The sequence below is a fragment of the Carcharodon carcharias genome, chromosome 26 (genome assembly GCF_017639515.1).
Source record: "Carcharodon carcharias isolate sCarCar2 chromosome 26, sCarCar2.pri, whole genome shotgun sequence".
NCBI lineage: Eukaryota > Metazoa > Chordata > Chondrichthyes > Lamniformes > Lamnidae > Carcharodon > Carcharodon carcharias.
In genome coordinates this window covers 869,481-896,008 of record NC_054492.1, presented here as the reverse complement: position 1 = coordinate 896,008, position 26,528 = coordinate 869,481, and the positions used below count along the sequence as shown (strand labels likewise).

Sequence of the window (26,528 nt, the reverse complement as noted above, 5' to 3'; positions counted from 1 at the left end):
CTGCACCTGGAGCACTAGGTACAATTCTGAGCACAGGTACCCTACACCTGGACCACCGGGTACAATTCTGGGTGGAGGTACCCTACACCTGGGGCACTGGGTACAATCCTGAGCACAGGTACCCTAACCTGGAGCACTGGGTACAATTCTGAGCAGAGGTACCCTACACCTGGAGCACTGGGTACAATTCTGAGCAGAGGTACCCTAACCTGGAGCACTGGGTACAATCTTGAGCACAGGTACCCTGCACCTGGAGCACTAGGTACAATTCTGAGCACAGGTACCCTACACCTGGACCACCGGGTACAATTCTGGGTGGAGGTACCCTACACCTGGGGCACTGGGTACAATCCTGAGCACAGGTACCCTAACCTGGAGCACTGGGTACAATTCTGAGCAGAGGTACCCTACACCTGGAGCACTGGGTACAATCCTGGGTAGAGGTACCCTACACCTGGAGCACTGGGTACAATCCTAGGCACAGGTACCCTAACCTGGAGCACTGGGTATAATCCTGAGCTCAGGTACCCTACACCTGGAGCACTGGGTACAATTCTGAGCAGAGGTACCCTACACCTGGAGCACAGGGTACAAATCTGAGCAGAGGTACCCTAACCTGGAGCACTGGGTACAATTCTGGGCAGAGGTACCCTACACCTGGAGCACTGGGTACAATTCTGAGCACAGGTACCCTAACCTGGAGCACTGTTTACACTCCTGGGCACAGGTACCCTAACCTGGAGCACTGGGTACAATCCTGAGCACAGGTACCCTACACCTGGAGCACTGGGTACAATCCTGAGCACAGGTACCCTACACCTGGAGCACTAGGTACAATCCTGGGCACAGGTACCCTAACCTGGAGCACTGGGTACAATTCTGGGCGGAGGTACCCTACACCTGGAGCACTGGGTACAATCCTGAGCACAGGTGCTCTACACCTGGAGCACTAGGTACAATTCTGAGCACAGGTACCCTACACCTGGACCACCGGGTACAATTCTGGGTGGAGGTACCCTACACCTGGGGCACTGGGTACAATCCTGAGCACAGGTACCCTAACCTGGAGCACTGGGTACAATTCTGAGCACAGTTACCCTACACCTTGAGCACTGGGTACAATTCTGAGCAGAGGTACCCTACACTGGAGCACTGGGTACAATTCTGGGTAGAGATACCCTACACCTGGAGCACTGGGTACAATCCTGAGCACAGGGACCCTAACCTGGCGCACTGGGTACAATTCTGGGCAGAGGTACCCTGACCTGGAGCACTGAGTATAATTCTGGGCAGAGGTACCCTACTCCTGGAGCATTGGGTAAAATCCTGGGCAGTGGTACCCTAACCTGGAGCACTGGGTACAATCCTGAGCACAGGTACCCTACACCTGGAGCACTGGGTACAATTCTGAGCATAGATACCCTACACCTGGAGCACTGGGTACAATTCTGGGCGGAGGTACCCTACACCTGGAGCACTGGGTACAATCCTGAGCACAGGTACCCTAACCTGGAGCACTGGGTACAATCCTGAGCACAGGTACCCTAACCTGGAGGACTGGGTACAATCCTAGGCACAGGTACCCTAACCTGGAGCACTGGGTACAATCCTGAGCACAGGTACCCTACACCTGGAGCACTGGGTACAATTCTGAGCAGAGGTACCCTAACCTGGAGCACTGGGTACAATCCTGGGCAGAGTTACTCTACACCTGGAGCACTGGGTACAATTCTGAGCACAGGTACCCTACACCTGGAGCACTGGGTACAATTCTGAGCAGAGGTACCCTACACCTGTAGCACTGGGTACAATCCTAGGCACAGGTACCCTACACCTGGAGCACTGGGTAAAATCCTGGGCAGAGGTACGCTACACCTGGAGCACAGGGTACAATTCTGAGCAGAGGTACCCTAACCTGGAGCACTGGGTACAATTCTGGGCAGAGGTACCCTACACCTGGAGCACTGGGTACAATTCTGAGCAGAGGTACCATAACCTGGGGCACTGGGTACAATCCTGAGCACAGGTACCTTACACCTGGAGCACTGGGTACAATCCAGAGCACAGGTACCCTAACCTGGAGCACTGGGTACAATTCTGAGCAGAGGTACCCTAACCTGGAGCACTGGGTACAATCTTGAGCACAGGTACCCTACACCTGGAGCACTGGGTACAATCCTGAGCACAGGTACCCTACACCTGGAGCACTGGGTACAATCCTGGGCACAGTTACCCTAACCTGGAGCACTGGGTACAATCCTGAGCACAGGTACCCTACACCTGGAGCACTGGGTACAATTCTGAGCACAGGTACCCTTACACCTGGAGCACTGGGTACAATTCTGGGTGGAGGAACCCTACATCTGGAGCACTGGGTACAATCCTGAGCACAGGTACTCTACACCTGGAGCACTGGGTACAATCCTGAGCACAGGTACCCAGACCTGGTGCTCTGGGTACAATCCTGGGCAGAGGTACCCTACACCTGGAGCACTGGTTACAATCCTAGGCACAGGTACCCTAACCTGGAGCACTGGGTACAGTCCTGAGCACAGGTACCCTAACCTGGAGCACTGGATATAATCCTGGGCACAGGTACCCTAACCTGGAGCACTGGGTACAATCCTAGGCACAGGTACACTACACCTGGAGCACTGGGTACAATCCTAGGCACAGGTACCCTAACCTGGAGCACTGGGTACAATTCTGAGCAGAGGTACCCTACACCTGGAGCACTGGGTACAATTCTGAGCAGAGGTACCCTACACCTGGAGCACTGGGTACAATTCTGAGCACAGGTACCCTACACCTGGAGCACTGGGTCCAATTCTGAGCACAGGTACCCTAACCTGGAGCACTGGGTACAATTCTGGGCAGAGGTACCCTACACCTGGAGCACTGGGTAAAATCCTGGGCAGAGATACCCTACACCTGGAGCACAGGGTACAATTCTGAGCAGAGGTACCCTAACCTGGAGCACTGGGTCCAATTCTGAGCACAGGTACCCTAACCTGGAGCACTGGGTACAATTCTGGGCAGAGGTACCCTACACCTGGAGCACTGGGTACAATCCTGAGCACAGGTACCCTACAGCTGGAGCACTGGGTACAATCCTGAGCACAGGTACACTAACCTGGAGCACTGGGTACAATTCTAGGCAGAGGTACCCTAACCTGGAGCACTGGGTAAAATCCTGGGCAGTGGTACCCTAACCTGGTGCACTGGGTACAATCCTGAGCGCAGGTACCCTAGCCTGGTGCACTGGGTACAATCCTGGGCAGATGTACCCTACACCTGGAGCACTGGGTACAATCCTAGGCACAGGTACCCTAACCTGGAGCACTGGGTACAAGCCTGAGCACAGGTACCCTGCACCTGGAGCACTGGGTACAATTCTGAGCAGAGGTTCCCTAACCTGGAGCACTGGGTACAATCCTGGGCAGAGGTACCCTAACCTTGAGCACTGGGTACAATTCTGAGCAGAGGTACCCTACACCTGGAGCACTGGGTACAATTCTGAACAGAGGTACCCTAACCTGGAGCACTGGGTACAATCCTGAGCACAGGTACCTTTCACCTGGAGCACTGGGTTCAATCCTGGGCACAGGTACCCTAACCTGGAGCACTGGGTACAATTCTGAGCAGAGGTACCCTAACTTGGAGCACTGGGTACAATCCTGAGCACAGGTACTCTACACCTGGAGCACTGGGTACAATCCTAGGCACAAGCACCCTACACCTGGAGCACTGGATACAATACTGGGCACAGGTACCCTAACCTGGAGCACTGGGTACAATCTTGAGCACAGGTACCCTACACCTGGAGCACTAGGTACAATTCTGAGCACAGGTACCCTACACCTGGACCACCGGGTACAATTCTGGGTGGAGGTACCCTACACCTGGGGCACTGGGTACAATCCTGAGCACAGGTACCCTAACCTGGAGCACTGGGTACAATTCTGAGCAGAGGTACCCTACACCTGGAGCACTGGGTACAATCCTGGGTAGAGGTACCCTACACCTGGAGCGCTGGGTACAATCCTAGGCACAGGTACCCTAACCTGGAGCACTGGGTACAATCCTGAGCTCAGGTACCCTACACCTGGAGCACTGGGTACAATTCTGAGCAGAGGTACCCTACACCTGGAGCACAGGGTACAAATCTGAGCAGAGGTACCCTAACCTGGAGCACTGGGTACAATTCTGGGCAGAGGTACCCTACACCTGGAGCACTGGGTACAATTCTGAGCACAGGTACCCTAACCTGGAGCACTGTTTACACTCCTGGGCACAGGTACCCTAACCTGGAGCACTGGGTACAATCCTGAGCACAGGTACCCTACACCTGGAGCACTGGGTACAATCCTTAGCACAGGTACCCTACACCTGGAGCACTAGGTACAATCCTGGGCACAGGTACCCTAACCTGGAGCACTGGGTACAATTCTGGGCGGAGGTACCCTACACCTGGAGCACTGGGTACAATCCTGAGCACAGGTGCTCTACACCTGGAGCACTAGGTACAATTCTGAGCACAGGTACCCTACACCTGGACCACCGGGTACAATTCTGGGTGGAGGTACCCTACACCTGGGGCACTGGGTACAATCCCGAGCACAGGTACCCTAACCTGGAGCACTGGGTACAATTCTGAGCACAGTTACCCTACACCTTGAGCACTGGGTACAATTCTGAGCAGAGGTACCCTAAACTGGAGCACTGGGTACAATTCTGGGTAGAGATACCCTACACCTGGAGCACTGGGTACAATCCTGAGCACAGGGACCCTAACCTGGCGCACTGGGTACAATTCTGGGCAGAGGTACCCTGACCTGGAGCACTGAGTATAATTCTGGGCAGAGGTACCCTACTCCTGGAGCATTGGGTAAAATCCTGGGCAGTGGTACCCTAACCTGGAGCACTGGGTACAATCCTGAGCACAGGTACCCTACACCTGGAGCACTGGGTACAATTCTGAGCATAGATACCCTACACCTGGAGCACTGGGTACAATTCTGGGCGGAGGTACCCTACACCTGGAGCACTGGGTACAATCCTGAGCACAGGTGCTCTACACCTGGAGCACTGGGTACAATCCTGAGCACAGGTACCCTAACCTGGTGCACTGGGTACAATCCTGGCCAGAGGTACCCTACACCTGGAGCACTGGGTACAATCCTGAGCACAGGTACCCTAACCTGGAGCACTGGGTACAATCCTGAGCACAGGTACCCTAACCTGGAGCACTGGGTACAATCCTGAGCACAGGTACCCTAACCTGGAGCACTGGGTGCAATCCTAGGCACAGGTTCCCTACACCTGGAGCACTGGGTGCAATCCTAGGCACAGGTACCCTAACCTGGAGCACTGGGTACAATCCTGAGCACAGGTACCCTACACCTGGAGCACTGGGTACAATTCTGAGCAGAGGTACCCTAACCTGGAGCACTGGGTACAATCCTGGGCACAGGTACCCTACACCTGGAGCACTGGGTACAATTCTGAGCAGAGGTACCCTACACCTGGAGCACTGGGTACAATTCTGAGCGGAGGTACCCTACACCTAGAGCACTGGGTACAATCCTAGGCACAGGTACCCTACACCTGGAGCACTGGGTAAAATCCTGGGCAGAGGTACCCTACACCTGGAGCACTGGGTACAATCCTGAGCTCAGGTACCCTACACCTGGAGCACTGGGTACAATTCTGAGCAGAGGTACCCTACACCTGGAGCACAGGGTACAAATCTGAGCAGAGGTACCCTAACCTGGAGCACTGGGTACAATTCTGGGCAGAGGTACCCTACACCTGGAGCACTGGGTACAATTCTGAGCACAGGTACCCTAACCTGGAGCACTGTTTACACTCCTGGGCACAGGTACCCTAACCTGGAGCACTGGGTACAATCCTGAGCACAGGTACCCTACACCTGGAGCACTGGGTACAATCCTGAGCACAGGTACCCTACACCTGGAGCACTAGGTACAATCCTGGGCACAGGTACCCTAACCTGGAGCACTGGGTACAATTCTGGGTAGAGATACCCTACACCTGGAGCACTGGGTACAATCCTGAGCACAGGTGCTCTACACCTGGAGCACTAGGTACAATTCTGAGCACAGGTACCCTACACCTGGACCACCGGGTACAATTCTGGGTGGAGGTACCCTACACCTGGGGCACTGGGTACAATCCCGAGCACAGGTACCCTAACCTGGAGCACTGGGTACAATTCTGAGCACAGTTACCCTACACCTTGAGCACTGGGTACAATTCTGAGCAGAGGTACCCTAAACTGGAGCACTGGGTACAATTCTGGGTAGAGATACCCTACACCTGGAGCACTGGGTACAATCCTGAGCACAGGGACCCTAACCTGGCGCACTGGGTACAATTCTGGGCAGAGGTACCCTGACCTGGAGCACTGAGTATAATTCTGGGCAGAGGTACCCTACTCCTGGAGCATTGGGTAAAATCCTGGGCAGTGGTACCCTAACCTGGAGCACTGGGTACAATCCTGAGCACAGGTACCCTACACCTGGAGCACTGGGTACAATTCTGAGCATAGATACCCTACACCTGGAGCACTGGGTACAATTCTGGGCGGAGGTACCCTACACCTGGAGCACTGGGTACAATCCTGAGCACAGGTGCTCTACACCTGGAGCACTGGGTACAATCCTGAGCACAGGTACCCTAACCTGGTGCACTGGGTACAATCCTGGCCAGAGGTACCCTACACCTGGAGCACTGGGTACAATCCTGAGCACAGGTACCCTAACCTGGAGCACTGGGTACAATCCTGAGCACAGGTACCCTAACCTGGAGCACTGGGTACAATCCTGAGCACAGGTACCCTAACCTGGAGCACTGGGTGCAATCCTAGGCACAGGTTCCCTACACCTGGAGCACTGGGTGCAATCCTAGGCACAGGTACCCTAACCTGGAGCACTGGGTACAATCCTGAGCACAGGTACCCTACACCTGGAGCACTGGGTACAATTCTGAGCAGAGGTACCCTAACCTGGAGCACTGGGTACAATCCTGGGCACAGGTACCCTACACCTGGAGCACTGGGTACAATTCTGAGCAGAGGTACCCTACACCTGGAGCACTGGGTACAATTCTGAGCGGAGGTACCCTACACCTAGAGCACTGGGTACAATCCTAGGCACAGGTACCCTACACCTGGAGCACTGGGTAAAATCCTGGGCAGAGGTACCCTACACCTGGAGCACAGGGTACAATCCTAGGCACAGGTACCCTAACCTGGAGCACTCGGTACAATCCTGAGCACAGGTACCCTAACCTGGAGCACTGGGTACAATCCTGAGCTCAGGTACCCTAACCTGGAGCACTGGGTACAATCCTAGGCACAGGTACCCTAACCTGGAGCACTGGGTACAATCCTGAGCACTGGTACCCTACACCTGGAGCACTGGGTACAATTCTGAGCAGAGGTACCCTAACCTGGAGCACTGGGTACAATGTTGGGCAGAGGTACTCTACACCTGGAGCACTGGGTACAATTCTGAGCACAGGTACCCTACACCTGGAGCACTGGGTACAATGCTGAGCAGAGGTACCCTACACCTGTAGCACTGGGTACAATCCTAGGCACAGGTACCCTACACCTGGAGCACTGGGTAAAATCCTGGGCAGAGGTACGCTACACCTGGAGCACAGGGTACAATTCTGAGCAGAGCTACCCTAACCTGGAGCACTGGGTACAATTCTGGGCAGAGGTACCCTACACCTGGAGCACTGGGTACAATTCTGAGCACAGGTACCCTACACCTGGGGCACTGGGTACAATTCTGGGCGGAGGAACCCTACACCTGGAGCACTGGGTACAATCCTGAGCACAGGTACTCTACACCTGGAGCACTGGGTAAAATCCTGGGCAGTGGTACCCTAACCTGGAGCACTGGGTACAATCCTGAGCACAGGTACCCTACACCTGGAGCACTGGGTACAATTCTGAGCATAGATACCCTACACCTGGAGCACTGGGTACAATTCTGAGCATAGATCCCCTACACCTGGAGCACTGGGTACAATTCTGAGCACAGGTACCCTACACCTGGAGCACTGGGTACAATTCTGAGCATAGATACCCTACAACTGGAGCTCTGGGTACAATCCGAAGCACAGGTACCGTACACCTGGTGCTCTGGGTATAATCCTGGGCACAGGTACTCTACACCTGGAGCTCTGGGTACAATCCTGAGCACAGGTACTCTATTCCTGGAGCACTGGGTACAATCCTGGGCACAGGTACCCTAACCTGGAGCACTGGGTACAATCCTAGGCACAGGTACCCTACACCTGGAATCTTGTTATCTGAGTTCAGGTGAGAGGATGAAGTGTAATTGGTTGCTGTAAAGTGAAGACAGTTGTCTCTAAATTTCTTCTCTTCTGGTGTTCTAAATTCAGCCAATCTGGGTAGGTCCTGAATTTGGTTTTTTTCCTCCCTGTCAGTTGGTCTGTCTAATGCTGGGGTGGAGTTATGCAAATGAAGATTTTACAGCATACTATGTAATTCCTCTTGTATGCACGTTAACAATACTGGGTCCATGGGATTTTTTTGTTGAGTGTTTCCATGGGTGTGTTGGGGATTTAAAATTTAAATCGTTGGGAGTTTCCTTATAGGATGAAAAATCTCAGTACAGAGCCCTTCAGAAAATTGTGACAGCATATCGTCGGACATATGCCACATTGAGTTTCTCACCCACCACCTGAGCTAGACACCATATTATCTGTAAATGATGCCTGCATCTGCTGGTGTTAATGAAATACCAAGTTTGCTGTACAAGGAGGCAGGATTCAGCTGCATGTGTTCAGACAGAAGAAGGTCGTTCCTGCATATGGCAGTGGAAATTCACATTCATATTTCACAGATGTGGGCTTCGCTGGCTCGGCCACCATTTATTGCCTGTCCCTAGCTGCCCTTGAGAAGGTGGTGGTGAGCTGCCTTCTTGAACTGTAGGTACACCCACAGTGCCATTAGGAAAGGAGTTTCAGGATTTTGACTCAGCGACAGTGAAGGAACAGCGATATATTACCAAGTCAGAATGATGAGTTACTTTGAGGGGAACCTTCAGGTGGTGGTGTTCCCATTTATCTGCTGCCCTTGTCTTTCTAGATGGTAGTGGCTGTGAGTTTGGAAGATGCTGTCTAAGAAGCCTTGGTGAATTCCTGCAGTGCATCTTGTAGATGGTACACACTGCTGCTACTGTGCATCAGTGGTGGAGGGAGTGAACGTTTGTGGATGTGGTGCCAATCAAGTGGGCTGCTTTGTGCTGGATGGTGTCCAGCTTCTCCAATGTTGTGGGAGCTGCACTCGTCCAGGCAAGTGGGGAGTATGCCATGACACTTCTGACTTGTGCCTTTTAGTTGGTGGACAGGCATTGGGGAGTCAGGAGGTGAGTTACTTGTCGCACAATTCCTAGCCACAGTATTTATATGGCTAGTTCAGTTCAATTTCTGGTCAATGGTAACCCCCAGGATGTTGATAGTGGGGGATTCAGTGATGGTAATGCCATTGAACATCAAGGGGAAATGGTTGCATTCTCTCTTGTTGGAGATGGTCATTGCCTGACACTAGTGTGGTGTGAATGTTAATTGCTATTAGTCAGCCCAAGCCTGGATATTGTCCAGGTCTCGCTGCATTTGGACATGGACTGCTTCTGTATCTGAGGAGTCGTGAAAGGTGTTGAGCATTGTGCAATCATTAGCGAACATCCCCACTTCTGGCCTTATGATGGAAGGAAGGTCATTGATGAAGCAGCTGAAGATGGTTGGGCTGAGGACACTAACCTGAGGAACTCCTACAGTGGTGTCCTGGAGCTGAGATGATTGATCTCCAACAACCACAACCATCTTCCATTGTTCTAGGTATGACTCCAACCATCTGAGAGTTTTCCCCCTGATTCTCATTGATGCCTTGATGCTACACTCGGTCAAATGCTGCCTTGATGTGAAGGATAGCCGCTCTCACCTCACCTTGGGAGTTCAGCTCTTCTGTCCATGTTTGAACCAAGGCTGTAATGAGGTCAGGAGCTGAGTGGCCCTGGCAGAACACAACCTGGGCGTCAGTGAGCAGGTTATTGCTAAGCAAGTGCGCTTGATAGCACTGTTGATGACCCCTTCCATTACTTTACTGATGATTGAAAGTAGGCTGATGGGGCAGTAATTGGCCTGGTTGGATTTGTCCTGCTTTTTGTGTATAGGACATACATGGGTAATTTTCCACATAGCCGGGTAGATGCCAGTGTTGTATCTATAGTGGAACAGCTTGGCTAGGGGCGTGGCAAGTTCTGGAGCACAAGTCGTCAGCACTATTGCCATAATATTGTCAGGGCCCATAATGTTTGCAGTATCCGGTGCCTTCAGACATTTCTTGATGTCACATGGAGTGAATCAAATTGGCTGAAGACTGGCATCTGTGATGCTGAGGACCTCCGGAGGTTGGATCATCCACTTGGCACTTCTGGCTGGAGATTGTTGCGAATGCTTCAACCTTATATTTTGCACTGATGTGCTGGGCTCCCCTGCCATTGAGGATGGGGATATTTGTGGTGATGGCTCCTCCAGTGAGTTGTTTAATTATCCACCACCATTCACGACTGGATAGGGCAGGACTGCAGAGCTTAGATCTGATCTGTTGGTTGTAGGATCACTTAGCTTTGTCCATCACTTGCTGCTTATGCTGTTCTGATGCAAGTAGTCCTGTATTGTAGCTTCACCAGGTTGACACCTCATTTTTAGGTATGCTTGGTGCTGCTCCTGGCATTCCCTCTAGCCCTCTTCATCGAATCAGGGTTGATCCCCTGGCTTGATGGGAATGGTAGAGTGGGAGTTATGCTGGGCCATGAGGTTACAGATTGTTTTCAAGTACAATTCTGCTGCTACTGGTGGCCCACAGCGCCTCATGGATGTCCAGTCTTGAGTTGCTAGATCTGTTTGAAATCTATCCCATTTAGCACAGTGGTAGTGCCACACCACACGATGGAGGGTATCCTAAATGTGAAGGCGGGGCTTCATCTCCACAAGGACTGTGTGGTGGTCACTCCTACCGATACTGTCATGGACAGATGCACCTGCGGCAGACAGGTTGGTGAGGATGAGGTCAAGTGTGTTTTTCCCTCTTGTTGGTTCGTTCACCACCTGCCACAGATCCAGTCCAGCTGCTATGTCAGTTAGGACTCAGCCAGCTCGGTCAGTAATGGTGCTACCGAGCCACTCTTAGTGATAGACATTGAAGTCCCCCACCCAGAGTACATTCTGTGCCCTTGCCACGCTCAGTGCTTCCCCAAAGTAACGTTCAACATGGAGCAGCACTGATTCATCAGCTGAGGGAGGGCGGTACGTGGTAATCAGCAGGAGGTTTCCTTGCCCATGTTTGACCTGATGCCATGAGACTTCATGGGGTCCAAAGTCTCTGCTGAGGACTCCCAGGGCAACTCCCTCCCGACTGTATACCACTGTGTCACCACCTCTGCTGGGATGGTGATGTTTGGTAGCGTCTGGGACATCATCTGTAAAGTATGATTCCCGTGAGAATGACTATGTCAGGCTTTTGCTTGATTAGTCTGTGAGATATCTCTCCCAATTTTGGCACCAGCCCCCAGATTTTAGTAAGGAGGACTTTGCAGCGTCGATAGGGCTGCGATTGCTGTTGTCATTTCCAGTGTCTCGGTCAATGCTGGGTGGTCCATCTGGTTTCATTCCTTTTTTGTGACTTTGTAGCGGTTTGTTACAATTGAGTGGCTTGCTAGGCTATTTCAGAGGGCAGTTAAGAGTCAACCACATTGTTGTGGGTCTGGAGTCACATGTAGGGCAGTTAAGGATGACAGATTTCCTTCCCTAAAGGGCATTAATGAACCAGATGGGTTTCTACAACAGTCGACAATGTTTTATCATTAATGGTCATCATTAGACTTTTAATTCCAGATTTTTGTTGAATTCAGATTCCACCATCTGCCACGGTAAGATTCAAACCTGGGTCCCCAGAGCATTACCCTGGGTCTCTGGATTACTAGACAATACACTACGTCATCACCATTGTTTCCACCGAGGATATGAAAAGAAATAGGGGAGGAATTGCAGATGCATTAGTCATGATCATCCAAATGCTTAATTCAGAAATTGTCCCCTTGGATTATAAAATTGTCAAAGTCGTTCCATTATTTGAGAAGAAGAGGAGAGATAAATAGGGAAAATTATTGGCCAATTAGTCTAACGTCAGCTGTGGGAAAATTACTTGAATCTGTTAATAGGTGCAGAACGACTGAGCATTTGGATAAATGTTAGAGTGGACCAGAGAGCCGACATGGATATGTAAAGAGTAACTCATGTCTAACAAACATTATTATGCTTTTTGGGAGGTATCTACCATGGTCTACTATTTATCTATCTTGACTTCCAGATTTGATAAAGTTTGATTTGAGACAATTTTAAAAATTAAAAGTGTGTGTGGATTTGGAGACAGCTTATTGACCTGGATAGGAAATTGGTTAGGAAACGGGGGACAGAGAAATGGATAATGAGTATTGTACTCATTATGCAGATTCAGCAGATTGTTAGTTGGGCTCCAAAAGTTAGGTTACGAGGAAAGATCATGTAAATTAGACTTGTATTTCTTGGAATAGAAGGCTATGGTTGATTTGATTGAGAGTTTAGGCTACTGAAATGAATCAATATGGTAGATAGAGAGGAACATTTTCCACTGGGATGTTTACGACAAGGGAACATAACCTTCAGAACCAGGATATTCACCACTACTCTCCTCTGTCTGGCTGAACTTGTTCTCACGCTGAACAATTTCTCCTTCAACTCCTCTCACTTCCTCCAAATAAAAGGTGTTGCTATGGGTACCCGCATGGGCCCCAGCTATGCCTGTCTCTTTATGGGGTATGTGGAACATTCCTTGTTCCAGTCCTACTCCGGCCCCCTTCCACAACTCTTTCTCCGGTACATCGATGATTACTTCGGTGCTACTTCATGCTTTCGTCGGGACTTGGAAAAATTTATTAATTTTGCTTCCAATCTCCACCCCTCCATCATTTTCACGTGGTCCACCTCTGACACTTCCCTTCCTTGACCTCTCTGTCTCAATCTTTGGTGATAGACTGTCCACCAATATCCATTACAAACCTACCGACTCCCACAGCTACCTCGACTACAGCTCCTCACACCCCGCTTCCTGTAAGGACTCCATCCCATTCTCTCAGTTCCTTCGCCTCCGTCGCATCTGTTCCGCTGATGCTACCTTCAAAAACAGTTCCTCTGACATGTCCTCCTTCCTTAACCGAGGTTTTCCACCCACAGTCGTTGACAGGGCCCTCAACTGTGTCCAGCCCATCTCCCGCGCATCCGCCCTCACGCCTTCTCCTCCCTCCCAGAAACATGATGGGATCCCAATTGTCCTCACTTATCACCCCACCAGCCTCCGCATTCAAAGGATCATCCTCCGCCATTTCCGCCAACTCCAGCATGATGCCACCATCAAACACATCTTCCCTTCACCCCCCCCTATCAGCCTTCCGTAGGGATCGTTCCCTTTGGGACACCCTGGTCCACTCCTCCATCACCCCCTACTCCTCAACCCCCTCCTATGGCACCACCCCATGCCCACGCAAAAGATACAACACCTGCCCCTTCACTTCCTCTCTCCTCACCGTCCAAGGGCCCAAACACTCCTTTCAAGTGAAGCAGCATTTCACTTGCATTTCCCCCAACTTGGTCTACTGCATTCGTTGCTCCCAATGTGGTCTCCTCTACATTGGAGAGACCAAACGTAAACTGGGCGACCGCTTTGCAGAACACCTGCGGTCTGTCCGCAAGAATGACCCAAACCTCCCTGTCGCTTGCCATTTTAACACTCCACCCTGCTCTCTTGCCCACATGTCTGTCCTTGGCTTGCTGCATTGTTCCAGTGAAGCCCAACGCAAACTGGAGGAACAACATCTCATCTTCCGACTAGGCACTTCACAGCCTTCCGGACTGAATATTGAATTCAACAGCTTTAGGTTTTGAGCTCCCTCCCCCATCCCCACCCCCTTTCTGTTTCTTCCCCCTTCCTTTTGTTTTTTCCAATAATTTATAAAGATTTTTCTTTTCCCACCTATTTCCATTATTTTTAAATATTTTTAAATATTTTATGCTCCCCCCACCCCCACTAGAGCTATACCTTGAGTGCCCTACCATCCATTCTTAATTAGCACATTCGTTTAGATAATATCACCAACTTCGACACCTATGTGTTCTTTTATTCTGTTGTCTGTGACATCTTTTGATGATCTGCTTCTATTACTGCTTGTTTGTCCCTACAGCTACACCACCCCCCTCCACTTCTCTCTCCCCACCCAAAACGCACCCCCCCCACCACACACCTTAAACCAGCTTATATTTCACCCCTTTCTTGGATTCACTCAAGTTCTGTCGAAGGGTCATGAGGACTCGAAACGTCAACTCTTTTCTTCTCCGCCGATGCTGCCAGACCTGCTGAGTTTTTCCAGGTAATTCTGTTTTTGTTCAGGAGAAAAGTTAGTAAACACTTCTTCAAGCAAAGGGTGATTGAAGTGTGGACCTCTCCCACAAAAAGCAGTAGGTGCTTACTCAATTAATAATTAAGAAACTGAGACTGTTAGATATTTATTGGCCAAGGATATGTTTTTTCTTTATTCTTTCTTGATGTGGGCATTGCTGGCAAAGCCAGCATTTATTGCCCATTCCTAATTTCCCTTGAACCAAGTAACTTGCTAGGCACTTTCAGAGGACGTTTAAGAGTCAACCACATTGCTATGGTCTGGAGTCACATGTAGGCCAGGCCAGGTAAGGACAGCAGATTTCCTTCCTTAAAGGACATTAGTGATCCAGATTGCTCTTTATGACAATTGATGATAGTTTCATGGTCACTATTACTAAGCCTTGCTTTATATTCCAGATTTATGACTCATTGATTGAATTTAAATTCCACCAACTGTCATGTCTCCTGAGCATTAGCCTAGGCTTCTGGATTATTAGTCCAGTGACATTACCACTGTACCACCATCTCCCCCTTAATAAGGGTATTAAGGGACATGGAAACAAGGTAGGTAAATGGAGTTAGGATACAGATCAGTCATGTTTTTATTGAATAGTGGAGCAGTCTCAAGGAACTGAATGACCTCTTGCTGTTCCTATGTACTCAAATTGGGAGGATGTGACAAGTGGTGTTTCCAGAGGCCTGTAGCTCTTCACCTATAAATGATTTGTTTAAAGGATTGGAGATCTTATATCTAAGTTTTCTGATGACACTAAGTTAGTTGCCACAGTAACTAGTGTGGATGGGAGAAGAAAGTTGCAAAGGGACATTGATAATCTAAGTAACAGAACATGACTGTGACATATAGAAATTACATTGGCCTGAATTGGCTGGTCCAAATAGCCTGATCTGTGCTGTATATCCTAATAAAGTAGAACTTAATGGGAAAGCATGAGACCATCCGCCTTGGACCTAAGAAAGGTGGATCAGAGTAATTTCTGAATAGTGAGAAGCTAGGATGGTGGAGTAGACATGAGGGACTGAATAACATACTCTTCTTCCAATGTGCATGTGTATGCACGCATGCACATACACACACACGGGCATGCACACCTTGTATATATTTACGTCCTTGCGTCTGCGCCCTGTTACTTTCTGTGCTTCCTATGTACAGGCTAGGTACCTGGAGAATGTGGGCTGTATGAATGTTTTTAGTCGAGGTACTAACAGGCGTTGATTGGAGCACTCTGAGAATAATGTGAAATATTAAACTGCAGCAAAATCGCACAAATGTGTCCAGAGCGACATTCCAAAAATTGTTACTATCATCAAAAAAAATACAGGTCCTTGTTTTTATTTTAATTGTACCATCTGTATTTGTCACTCCTGAAACTGTCGTTGTTCTGTCTGTTTACAGGAAGGTGAGACTGCATTGCATTTGGCAGCTGAAGGGGGACATTCCGACTGTGTGAAAGTTCTGTTGAATGGTGCCTGTGATGTAAACGCCCAAACAAATGTGAGTGAAACTTCCTGATTTAAAACAATAATGTTTCACAGCAATTTCCTCAGATCTTAGAGGAAAATGAGGCAGAGATGAATGATGCCAGTCTGGTCTGCTGCTCTCTTACTGTGCCTTGGGTCAGTGGAATATTTTGGCCCCTTAGTTTGCAGGATAAAATCTAGGATTCTTGGGGTGGGGGGACACTGACTGCATTTTATGGATAGGTTGGCAGCCCTTGCTACTGATACAGGAACCACTGGTTTGGCCTTAGTTTATGGCAAAAGGCTCTGCTAGGCTGCAGCATGCCATCCATATAACTGACTTGAACCTACAGACCCAGGCATGTCCGGTTCAGGTTTGTGTACTTCTGTGGGACTCTACCAGCTACCAGGTGAGGGGAAACATTTAAGCCTTATTATTAGTAAAGGGTGCTGATACCACGAATATGTTGCCCCTTGCAGACATCACCAAGTGTACGCTGGCAACACCCAGCCCTACCTCACCACCATCTCTCTTGACTGCTCAACTGTTTCTGGTTATAATCAGCTTCACATAGAAAGACGTCATTCAGCCCATTGAGTCCCACCTCTCTCTAGAGAAGTCCAGCCTATTCATTTGGCTCTATCCTTGTAGCCCTGCAAGTTTTTTTTCTTCTAGTGCCCATCCAATTGCCCTTGAAATTATTGATCGTCTCCCCTTCAACCACTCCCATAGATAGCGAGTTCCAAGACATTACCAATCGCTGCATAAAAAAGTTCTTTATAATATTCCCCCTGTGCTTCTTGTCCAAAACCTTTAGGCCCCCTAGTCATTGAACTATTAGATTAGCTATTGGGAATAGCTTTGCTTTGACAATTTTAGTTAAACCTATTATACGTCTCTATCAAACCTCCCATCAGTCTCCTTTTCTTCAAGAATAATAAGCTAAATTGTATCGAAGTTCCATCATTCCTGGAACCATTCTGGCAAATCTCATCTGCACCCACTCAAGGACCTTCACATCTTTCCTAAAGTGTGGTGCCCCAAATTGGATGCATTTCTCTGGTTGTCGCCTAACCAGTGATTTATAAAGGTTCAACATAAGCTCTCTGCTGTTGTACTTAATGCCTCTGTTAATGAAGCCCAAGATCCGATATGCTTTGCTAGTAACCCCCTTGATATGTCCTGTGTTATGATCCTAGACCAGACCCCTAAGTTTTTGGTGAGACCTGGTTAGGGACCAATAACGTTTTTTTACAGTAGACGAAGTTTGAGATTCAAGACACTTGTTAAGAGAATAAAGCCACATACTTCCACGGGTTTTGAACAAATGGTACTGGGTTTGTAACCCCAAGATCAAGAGTTCAAATCTCACAATGGCAAAACTATGTAAAGCTTGGCCTAAATAGCCAAGTGGTTATGGTACTGGGTTTGTAACCCCAAGATCAAGAGTTCAAATCTCACAATGGCAAACTATGAAACAACGTAACTTCATCTGAAACAGATGGAAACGGGTTTGTACTCGAAAGAGTTACAAGGTCAGAAAGATAAAACAATTTCCAATATCTAACAGGTTAATATGAAGTATATGTGAATTAACAGGCAAACTGTGGTCGAACACACCACACTGCACAATAAATGGCAAATGCAACCAAGACAGATTCCACACATTTCTTAACAGCCCACCCAGATGTCAATAAACAGAGTTTACCAACCTCGATAAAATTCTTTCCCTCTTTCTCTGTCTCTCTCACAAGGGATTCCAGTCTTCACCTTCAAAGATCTCAACTTGGATTTGTCTCCAAAGGCCACTCCAACTTGGACAGCCTCGATGAAGGCTCACCCCATAGAGTTTCAAGATTTCATTCCCCTGGATTCCCAAGTCTGCACTCCCACACTAACCCACAAGCACAACTTCAGCTCTTCAACCATGCCAAGCAAAATACTACTGCTCCAAAGGGTTGTCTTTGCCCCAGTGACCCCTATCAGGGTATAATCTACCTTTTGCTGCCTCCTTGGATCTCCAGGGCTTCTCCTGAGTTCTCTTTGATCACCAGAGCTTCTCCAGAATCCCCTCTACTTAAAGTCAGCCAACCACAGCCTTTTTTCTGCTTGGAGCCTCTTTCCTTGTTCCTTAACTGGGTCCTCTCTCTGTTTTGCACGTAAGTAGTCCTGTATTATAACTTCACCAGGTTGACACCTCATTTTTGGGTATGCCTGGTGCTGCTCCTGACATGCCCTCCTGCACTCTTCATTGAACCAGGGTTGATCCCCTGGCTTGATGGTAATGGAAAAGTGGGGGATATGCTGGGCCATGAGGTTACAGATTGTGTTCGAGTACAATTCTGCTGCTGCTGATGGCCCACAGTGCCTCATGGATGCCCAGTCTTGAGTTGCTCGTTTTGTTTGAAATCTATCCCATTTAGCACAGTGGTTGTGCCACACAACACGGTGGAGGGTATCCTCAATGTGAAGACGGGACTTCATTTCCACAAAGGCTGTGCATTGGTCACTCCTACCAATACAGTCATATACAGATGCATCTGCAGCAAGCAAGTTGGTGAGGATGAGGTCAAGTATTTTTTTCCTCTTGTTGGTTCTCTCACCACCTGCTGCAGCCCAGTCGAGGAGCTATGACATTTAGGACTCGGCCATTTCGGTCAGTAGTGGTGCTACCGAGCCACTCTTGGTGATGGACATTGAAGTCCTCCACCTGGAGTACATTCTGAGCCTTGCCACCCTCAGTGCTTCCTCCAAGTGGTGTTCAACATGGAGGAGCACTGATTCAGCAGCTGAGGGAGGGTAATCAGCAGGAGGTTTCCTTGCCCATGTTTGACCTGATGCCATGAGACTTCATGGGATCCAGAGTAGATGTCCAGGGTTCCCTCCTGACTGTATACCACTGTGCCTCCACCTCTGCTGGGTCTGTCCTGCCCGTGGGACAGGACATACCCAGGGATGGTGATGGTGGTGTCTGGGACATTATCTGTAAGGTATGATTCCATGCGTATCACTATGTCAGGCCATTGCTTGACTACTCTGTGAGACAGCTGTCCCAATTTTAGCACTAGCCCCTGGATGTTAGCAGGGTCAACAGGGCTGAGATTGCCATTGTCATTTCCGGTGCCTAGTTCAACAAGACCACCTTAGCTCCTTCGACAGCACCTTCTAAACCAGCGAAGGCCAAGGGCAACAGCTGCATGGGAACACCACCACCACCTGCAAGTTCCCCTCCACCTGCAAGTTCCTATCCTGACTCGAACTCCCTTCCTCCCAGCGCTATGGGTGTACTTCCACCATATGACTACAGCAGTCGAAGAAGATGGCAGATCACCACCTTTTTAAGAGCAATTAAGGATGAGCAGCAAACGCTGGCCTAGCTAGTGACACCCACATCCTGTGAAAAACGAAACAAAAGTGACCATGCCCGGGAACTGAATAGTCCAGGGCATTTGACATTTCAGAAGGACAGAAAGAAAGGAAAAGCAGTCGTGAGAAACTTGGTTCAGAGAATCAAACTGTAGAATCAGTTTGGAAATAAATAGCAACAGAAAGAAGTCGTTGATTGGAGTGGCTTATAGGCCCTCTGACAGTAGCTACACTGTAGGACAGACTGTAAGTCAAGAAATAATAGGAGGATGTAAGAAAGATATTGCAATAGTCGGGAGATTTTAATTTTCATATAGATTGGACAAATCAAATGGGCAAAGGTAGCCTTGAGGATGAGTTCATTGTGTATTTGAGACAGTTTCTTAGAACGGTATGTTCTGGAACCAACGAGGGAACAGACTATTTTAGAGTTGGTAATGTGTAAGGAAACAGGATTAATAAATAACCTCATAGTAAAGGATCTTCTAGGTAATAGTGATCATAAAATAATCAAATTTCATATTCAGTTCCCATTCATGGCTGATCTTGGGCTTCACTCCATTTTCCCATCTGCTCCCCATATCCCTTAATTCCCTGAGACCAAAAACCTTTCTACCCCAGCCTTAAATATATTCAATAATGGAGCATCCTCAACCCTCAACCCTCTGAGGCTGAGAATTCCAAAGATTCATAACCTTTTGAGTGTAGTCATTTCTACTCATCTCAGTCTTAAATGGTCAGCCGTTATCCTGAGATTGTGTCCCCATGTTTTATATTTCCTGACCAACAGAAACAATCTCTTAGTGTCTGCCCTATAAAGCCCCTTCGCAATGTTGTAGGTTTCATTGAAATTGCCTCTCATTCCTCTAAACTCCAGAGAGCCTCTCATCATAGGAGAACTCTTTTATCCCAGGGACCAATTTCGTGAACCTTCGCTGTACAGCCTCTAATGCAAATTCTCTTGACATTTCTTCGCAGATGAAGATTTTTAGGAGTTTGTACTCATTGGTTGCAGGCTTTCTGGCGCCTGGTCAGGCCTTTCTGTGACTGGCAGATTCTTCCATACTGATGCAGCTGAAGGATGACCATAAAATCATTGTCGAATGACAGAAAAACCCACCTGGTTCACTGTCCTTTAGGGAAGGAAACCTGTTGCCCTTACCTGGTCAGGCCTACATGTGACTCTAGACCCACAGCAATGTGGTTAACTCTTTACTGCCCTCTGAAATGGATTGGCAAGCTACTCAGTTGTTTCAAACTGCTAAAAAGTCTAAAAGGAATGAAACCAGACGGACCATCTGGCATAGACCTCAGCACTGGAAACAACAACAGCAAAATCAGCCCTGTTAACCCTGCAAAGTCCTTTGGAACATCTGGAGGCTGTGCCAAATTTGGGAGAGCTGTCTCACAGACTAGTCGAGCAAGAGCCTGACGTAGTCATACTAATGGAATCATACCTTACAGATACTGTCCCAGACACCACCGGCAGGACCAGCCAAGCAGAGGTGGCAGCACAGTGGTATACAGTTGGGAGGGAGTCCTCAATATTGACTCCGGACTGCCCCAGAAGGAAAAACCAGTAAAAATTGGGAAATAATAATATTGGTCTGAACTGGTCTTATATAGCTTAAAATGGAACACCAGTAAAAACTGGGAAATAAGAGGACTGGTCCGAACTGTTTTTTTACTTCTGGGACGTGGGGTCTCATGGCACCAGGTCAAACATGGGCAAGGAAACTGCTGAATCAGTGCTCCTCCATATTGAACACCACTTGGAGGAAGCTCTGAGGGTGGAAAGGGCACAGAATGTACTCTGGGTGGGGGACTTCAATGTCCATCACTAAGAGTGACCCGGTAGTGCCAATAATGGCCGAACTGGCCAAGGCTAAAGGACATAACTGCTAGACTGGGTCTGCAGCAGGTGTTGAGGGAACCAACAAGAGGGAAAAACATACTTGACCTCATTCTCACTAACTTGCCTGCCACAGATGAATCTATCCATGAGAGTATCGGTAGGAATGACCACCACACAGTCCTTGTGGAGAAAAAGTCCTGCCTTCACATTGAGGACACCCTGCATCGTACAATACGTGTGGCAGTACCGCTGTGCTAAATGGGATGGATTTCGAACAGACTTAGCAACTACTGCTAATAGACTTAATACTATCAATAAAATCTTACAATTATTAATAACTTACACACTTTTGAAAGATAAAACTTTTGAAAGATGAATTAGTGCCTCTAGACCTCAGCTCCCAGGTTTCACTGTCTTGTATTCCATCTTTCAGACTGCTCTTTGCTTTTTCAAAATACCAGGATAGCACCTCTTCAGTCATGGCAATGAATTCCCTCACTTACCAATTTCTTGAGTTTAGCACTCTGAAGAAGCAAAACTGTCCTTCGTAGAACGAGACTCCATGCTACTCACTGCATTGCTCTTTCCCCAGATTCCTGCAAATTATTTCCCTTCAAACATTTATCCACTTACCTTCATCCTGTCCCCCTCCAATTTTAGCCACCTCCTCTTACTGGGGTAAGAGACAGCTATTCAGTCATGAAGGGCATCAGGGATCAGCACAATCTCATTTCCACCCAATCTCCACACAATTGCTCACACACAAAGCTGTAATGATATTCACTCCTTCAGAGATATCACTAGACAGCAATTCAGGTGCACACTCAGCACAATTTTCCAAGCCCCGGCAGGAATAGAGGCAGGGGGGGTAGAAAAATGGGGACTCATGTTGGGACAGCTCTTGATGCATTCCAGCTGCTGGGGAAGTTTCCCAATGTGGGCCAGCCTGCGGATTGACAACCAGTTGCATATTAAGGACCCCAGTTGGGGGACATTTCGAGTGGTCAGCAGCAGGTTGCCAGCTGTGAATGGCTCCTTGAACTGTTTTGAAGCTGCCAGCTTTATGGTGGCAGCTCCCTCCAGTAGTCTGGAGGGCCATTGGAGCCAATGGTTCATCCCCCAAAGCAGTTTCCCCTCTGCTTGGATTGACATAACTGCTTAACTCCTCCACAAAATGGATTAATTTACAACCCTCTGCGGGTGCCTTAATTTTCCTCTATCATAAGGTCAGAAGTGGGAATGATCGCTAATGGTTGCATGGTGTTCAGTGTCATTTGTGACTCTTCCGATACTGAAACAGTATGTGCTCATATGTAGGAAGACCTGGACAATATTCAGGCTTGAGCTGATAATTGGCACGTAACATTCATACCACATAATGGCCAGACAATGACTGTTTCTAACAAGAGAGAAACTAACCATCTTCCCTTCACTTTCAAGAGCATGGAGGAGGCAGTGGCGTAGTGGTATTGTCGCTGGACTAGTAATCCAGAGACCCAGGGAAAAGCTCTGGGGACCTAGGTTCAAGTCCCACCACAGCAGATGGTGGAAGTTGAATTCAATTGAAAAAAATTAAATCTGACTTTAAAAATCTATTTGATGATTGTTGTAAAAACCATCTGATCTTTAGACGTCCTTACCTGGTCTGGCCTATATGTGACTCCAGACCCACAGCAATGTGGTTGACTCTTAACTTAGGGATGGGCAATAAATGCTTGCCTAGCCAGTGACACCCACATCCCATGATTGAATTAAAAAAAAATCCCCCATTGTCAACATCCTGGTGGTTGCCATTGACTAGGCTTATAAAAGCTGTGGCTACAAGAGCAGGTCAGAGGCTGAGAATTCCATACCTCTTGACTTCCTTAAACCATCCTGTATGAATGCAGCTCCAACAGCACTCAAGAAACTTAAAACAGTCCATCTGATTGGCACCCCATCCACCACTTTCGACATTCATTCCACCACCGACGCACATTGGCAGCAGCGTGTACACTAAACAGGATGCACTGCAGCAACCTGCCAAGCCCCCTTCAACAGTACTTTCCAAACCTCTACCAACTGGAAGTACAAAGGCAGAAGATATGCGGGAACACCCCCACCTACAAGTTCCCCTCCAAGCCACACAGCGTCTTGACTAGGAACTATATTGCTGTTCCTTCGCTGTTGCTTGGTCAAAATCCTAGAACCTCCCTTCCTAACAGCACTGTAGTGTACCCACATGAACTGTAGTGGTTCAAGAAGAAGGCTCCCCACTCCCCTCAAGTAGGGATGGGCAATAAATGCTGGCTTTGTCTGAAATGCTCATATCCCATGAAAGAATAAAAATAATGTAGTGGGTACAAGTTCAGGCTGGCATAACTGTGCAGTGTGCGAACAGCTCTTTCTGCTTTCTCCTTTTTCCCTCTTCTCTTCTATGTGCCTCAGACCTTCACCAATTACCCAGGAGTCTTAGACCAGAGTCATCTTCGAGAGTTCACCTCCACCGCCTACCTGCACTGACGCCTTTCAAAGTCCCTTACTTTATACTCTTCCTCAGAGGTGGACTTGGGTGTTATTGACAGGATCTTATTGTCCTGTAAAATTTTCCAAAGCCTGGGTTAAACATGACCATTATGTTATGTAGCTGCTATGAGTTTGTGGAGCCTTCTCATGTACCTTCTGTCCATGATCAACCAGGCATTTACATCATGTTCCCTTATCTCATCCCAGACTGTGTGAAACATTACCGGTATGTATCTCCTGACTCCACTTTTGTGTCATTAAGTGTCTCTTTATGTATTCAAGTAACCAACCAATCAACACCGGCCACCCGCATGAACTTAACTTCAATCGATACAATTAGTGGACATATTGGCCGGAATCATCTCAGATTTGCACTGAGTGTGGTAGCGGGTGGATAAAACGATGCTTTTCCCGCCGGCCACAATGGCGGCATTTCGCCATATCGTCCGAGACCCTCCACGTTAATTATGCTTTACCGGGAAACCACTGTTTCCATGGCAGCTGGGCTCTCATTCATTCGCCACGCAATCACCTCACTGCTTCAGCCACATGCACACCTCTCAGCGCTTCCAGCCCAGGACTGCTGCATGGAAGACATGGCCCCAAAAGGCAAAAAGACTGCAGCCCCCAGGTTCAATGACACATCCCTCAAGTTCTTTTTGGATGCAATGGAGGCCCATGATGTCCTGTACCCCTACTCTGGCTGCAGGATGGGCAACCACATCACTGATCCGGCTTGGGAGGCAGTGGCAGCAATGGTCAGTGCCTACGCCCTACATGAGAGTACAGCCGCCCAGTGCAGCAAGTGGATGAATGATCTCTGTTCCGCCAGGTAAGTCATTCTTTTCATCACTTTCAACTCTCACACTCTCAAACCCATCACACAGGGCCCTCACTCATTGCCAGTTCAAGGGACATCACCATTCACTCTTTCACATGGAGACCTTGATACAGGACATTGGTCTTGCACAGCTGCATGGGCTGAACCCCATTGTCAATGCCATCATTGGCCTGCAACAGTGTGTATGCGAGAGGGTTGCAGGGCAGCCCTATCTCACTCTAGCTACCCCTTAGCCAGGGGCCCTTGGGCACCCATAGGGAGGAGGATCAGCTAGTGTACCCCCCAGGGCCATCCATCCAGATGACCCTGGGAGTGTCCGGCCCCGTCTGAATCACCTCTTCCTATGACCTCAGCAGCTCCAGCTCCACAGGCCGAGGAGGGTGCCACTGTCGCACAGCAGGACCCTGAAAGCAGGCCAGGGCCCTCCAGGTCTCAGCCCTCCAGAGGATGACTGCCAAGGTCATCACAGATAGAGTGCAGCAGGCTGCCTCCACCTCCAGTGTGGAGCACCAAGACGTAGCGGCAGGGCTAGGAAGGGGAAGAAGATGTAGTTAACTCCTGTTAATCACTTATACATAATGTTCACTGTTGGAAATAAATTCCCAAGAATGTCTCCTTTCCGCACAAGATAAAGGCAGGTGTCTCAGTCCAGGGCCTCTCCCCTGTACTTTGTGCAGCCTTTAGACCAAAGTGATGGTCCAGCCTCATACTCCCTGGAAACATTACTGATGCCTGCACCTCGACAGTGTTTGTCATTGCTGCCAGAATGTAGTGGGCAGGCATCGCAGAGTTCTGTCATTCTCTCTGTGTGCTCTCAGCATCTTTAAGGTGGGGCTGGCCCCCATCTCTTCAGCATCTTGTGACCAGTGATGCTGTGCTGCTAAAGGGCTCAGGTGCTGAAGGCCGACAAAGGATCAGGTGCTTTTGAAGATTCATGGCTGCGTCTCTATGATATGACCTTGATCACAGAGTGCGAGTGAGCCCTCGGCCAGACAGGAGTCAGACGTTCTCAGAGGCTATGTGAAGATCAGTGGAGTGTCCTCACTGCATGCCATCATCACCCCCCTGCATTCGAGTGACTATTAGGGCCTCCACTGCATCTTCATGACAGGAGCATTATCAGAGGGTATGTGTGCTACCATAAGCCAGACTGGAATCAAACGTCCATGGATGCATTGTGAGGATCTATGGTGTCTCGTCATTGCATGTCCTCATCATCCTCCACAACTCTAGCAGCTGTGAGGGCCTCCCGAGTGCACCAGCCTCGACTGGCCAGTGCAAGGGCCTCATCATCATCATTGTCGCCTTCGAGGGCCTACTCACCCTCATCACCGTCAACATCCTCCTCATCGAAGGAAACTTCCAGCTCCTGCATCTCCTCCTCAGCCAGACCCACTCCCTGTTTCAGTGCCAGGTTGTAAAGGGCGCAGCAGGTGATGATGATACGTGATGCCCTGTGGACTGTATTATGGGGCTCCACCAGGCTGGTCCAGGCACCAGAACCTCATTTTCAGCATCCCTATGGTTTGCTCCACAAAATTGCGAGTTGCACCACCAGCCTTGTTATACCTTTGCTCTGCTACAGTCTGAGGCTGCTGCATGGGTGTCACCAGCCACATCCTATGTGCCTAGCACTTGTCCCGAGGAGCCAGCCCTGCAGCCCCTGTGGAACCTGGAAGACGTCAGGGATCTGTGACTGACTGAGAATGTGGGAGTAGTGGACAGTCTCTGGAAACTGTGCACAGAGCTGCAGGATGAGTTTGTGGTGATTGCACACCTGCTGCACCTTCAGCAAATGGAAGCCCTTGTGGTTGACCTAATTGACCTCTTGTTGTGATAGAGATCCAAGCGCCACATGAGTGCAGTTGATGACACCCTGCACCTGTGGGAAACTCGAGATCTGGGAAAATCTAAACACTCTTGCATCCTGGCTCTCCTGATCATG

General features: G+C 49.0%; 1 protein-coding gene across 2 annotated transcripts in view; it reads left to right on the top strand.

Moving 5' to 3' along the window:
* The window catches only part of ankdd1a (ankyrin repeat and death domain containing 1A), a 357,444-nt gene that overhangs the window by 61,420 nt on the left and 269,496 nt on the right, over nt 1-26,528 (top strand). For both annotated transcript variants that reach the window (XM_041175241.1, XM_041175240.1), the window contains exon 8: nt 15,951-16,049. In XM_041175241.1, coding sequence (XP_041031175.1) covers nt 15,951-16,049 — 99 coding nt within the window. The remainder of the gene's footprint in view (nt 1-15,950; nt 16,050-26,528) is intronic.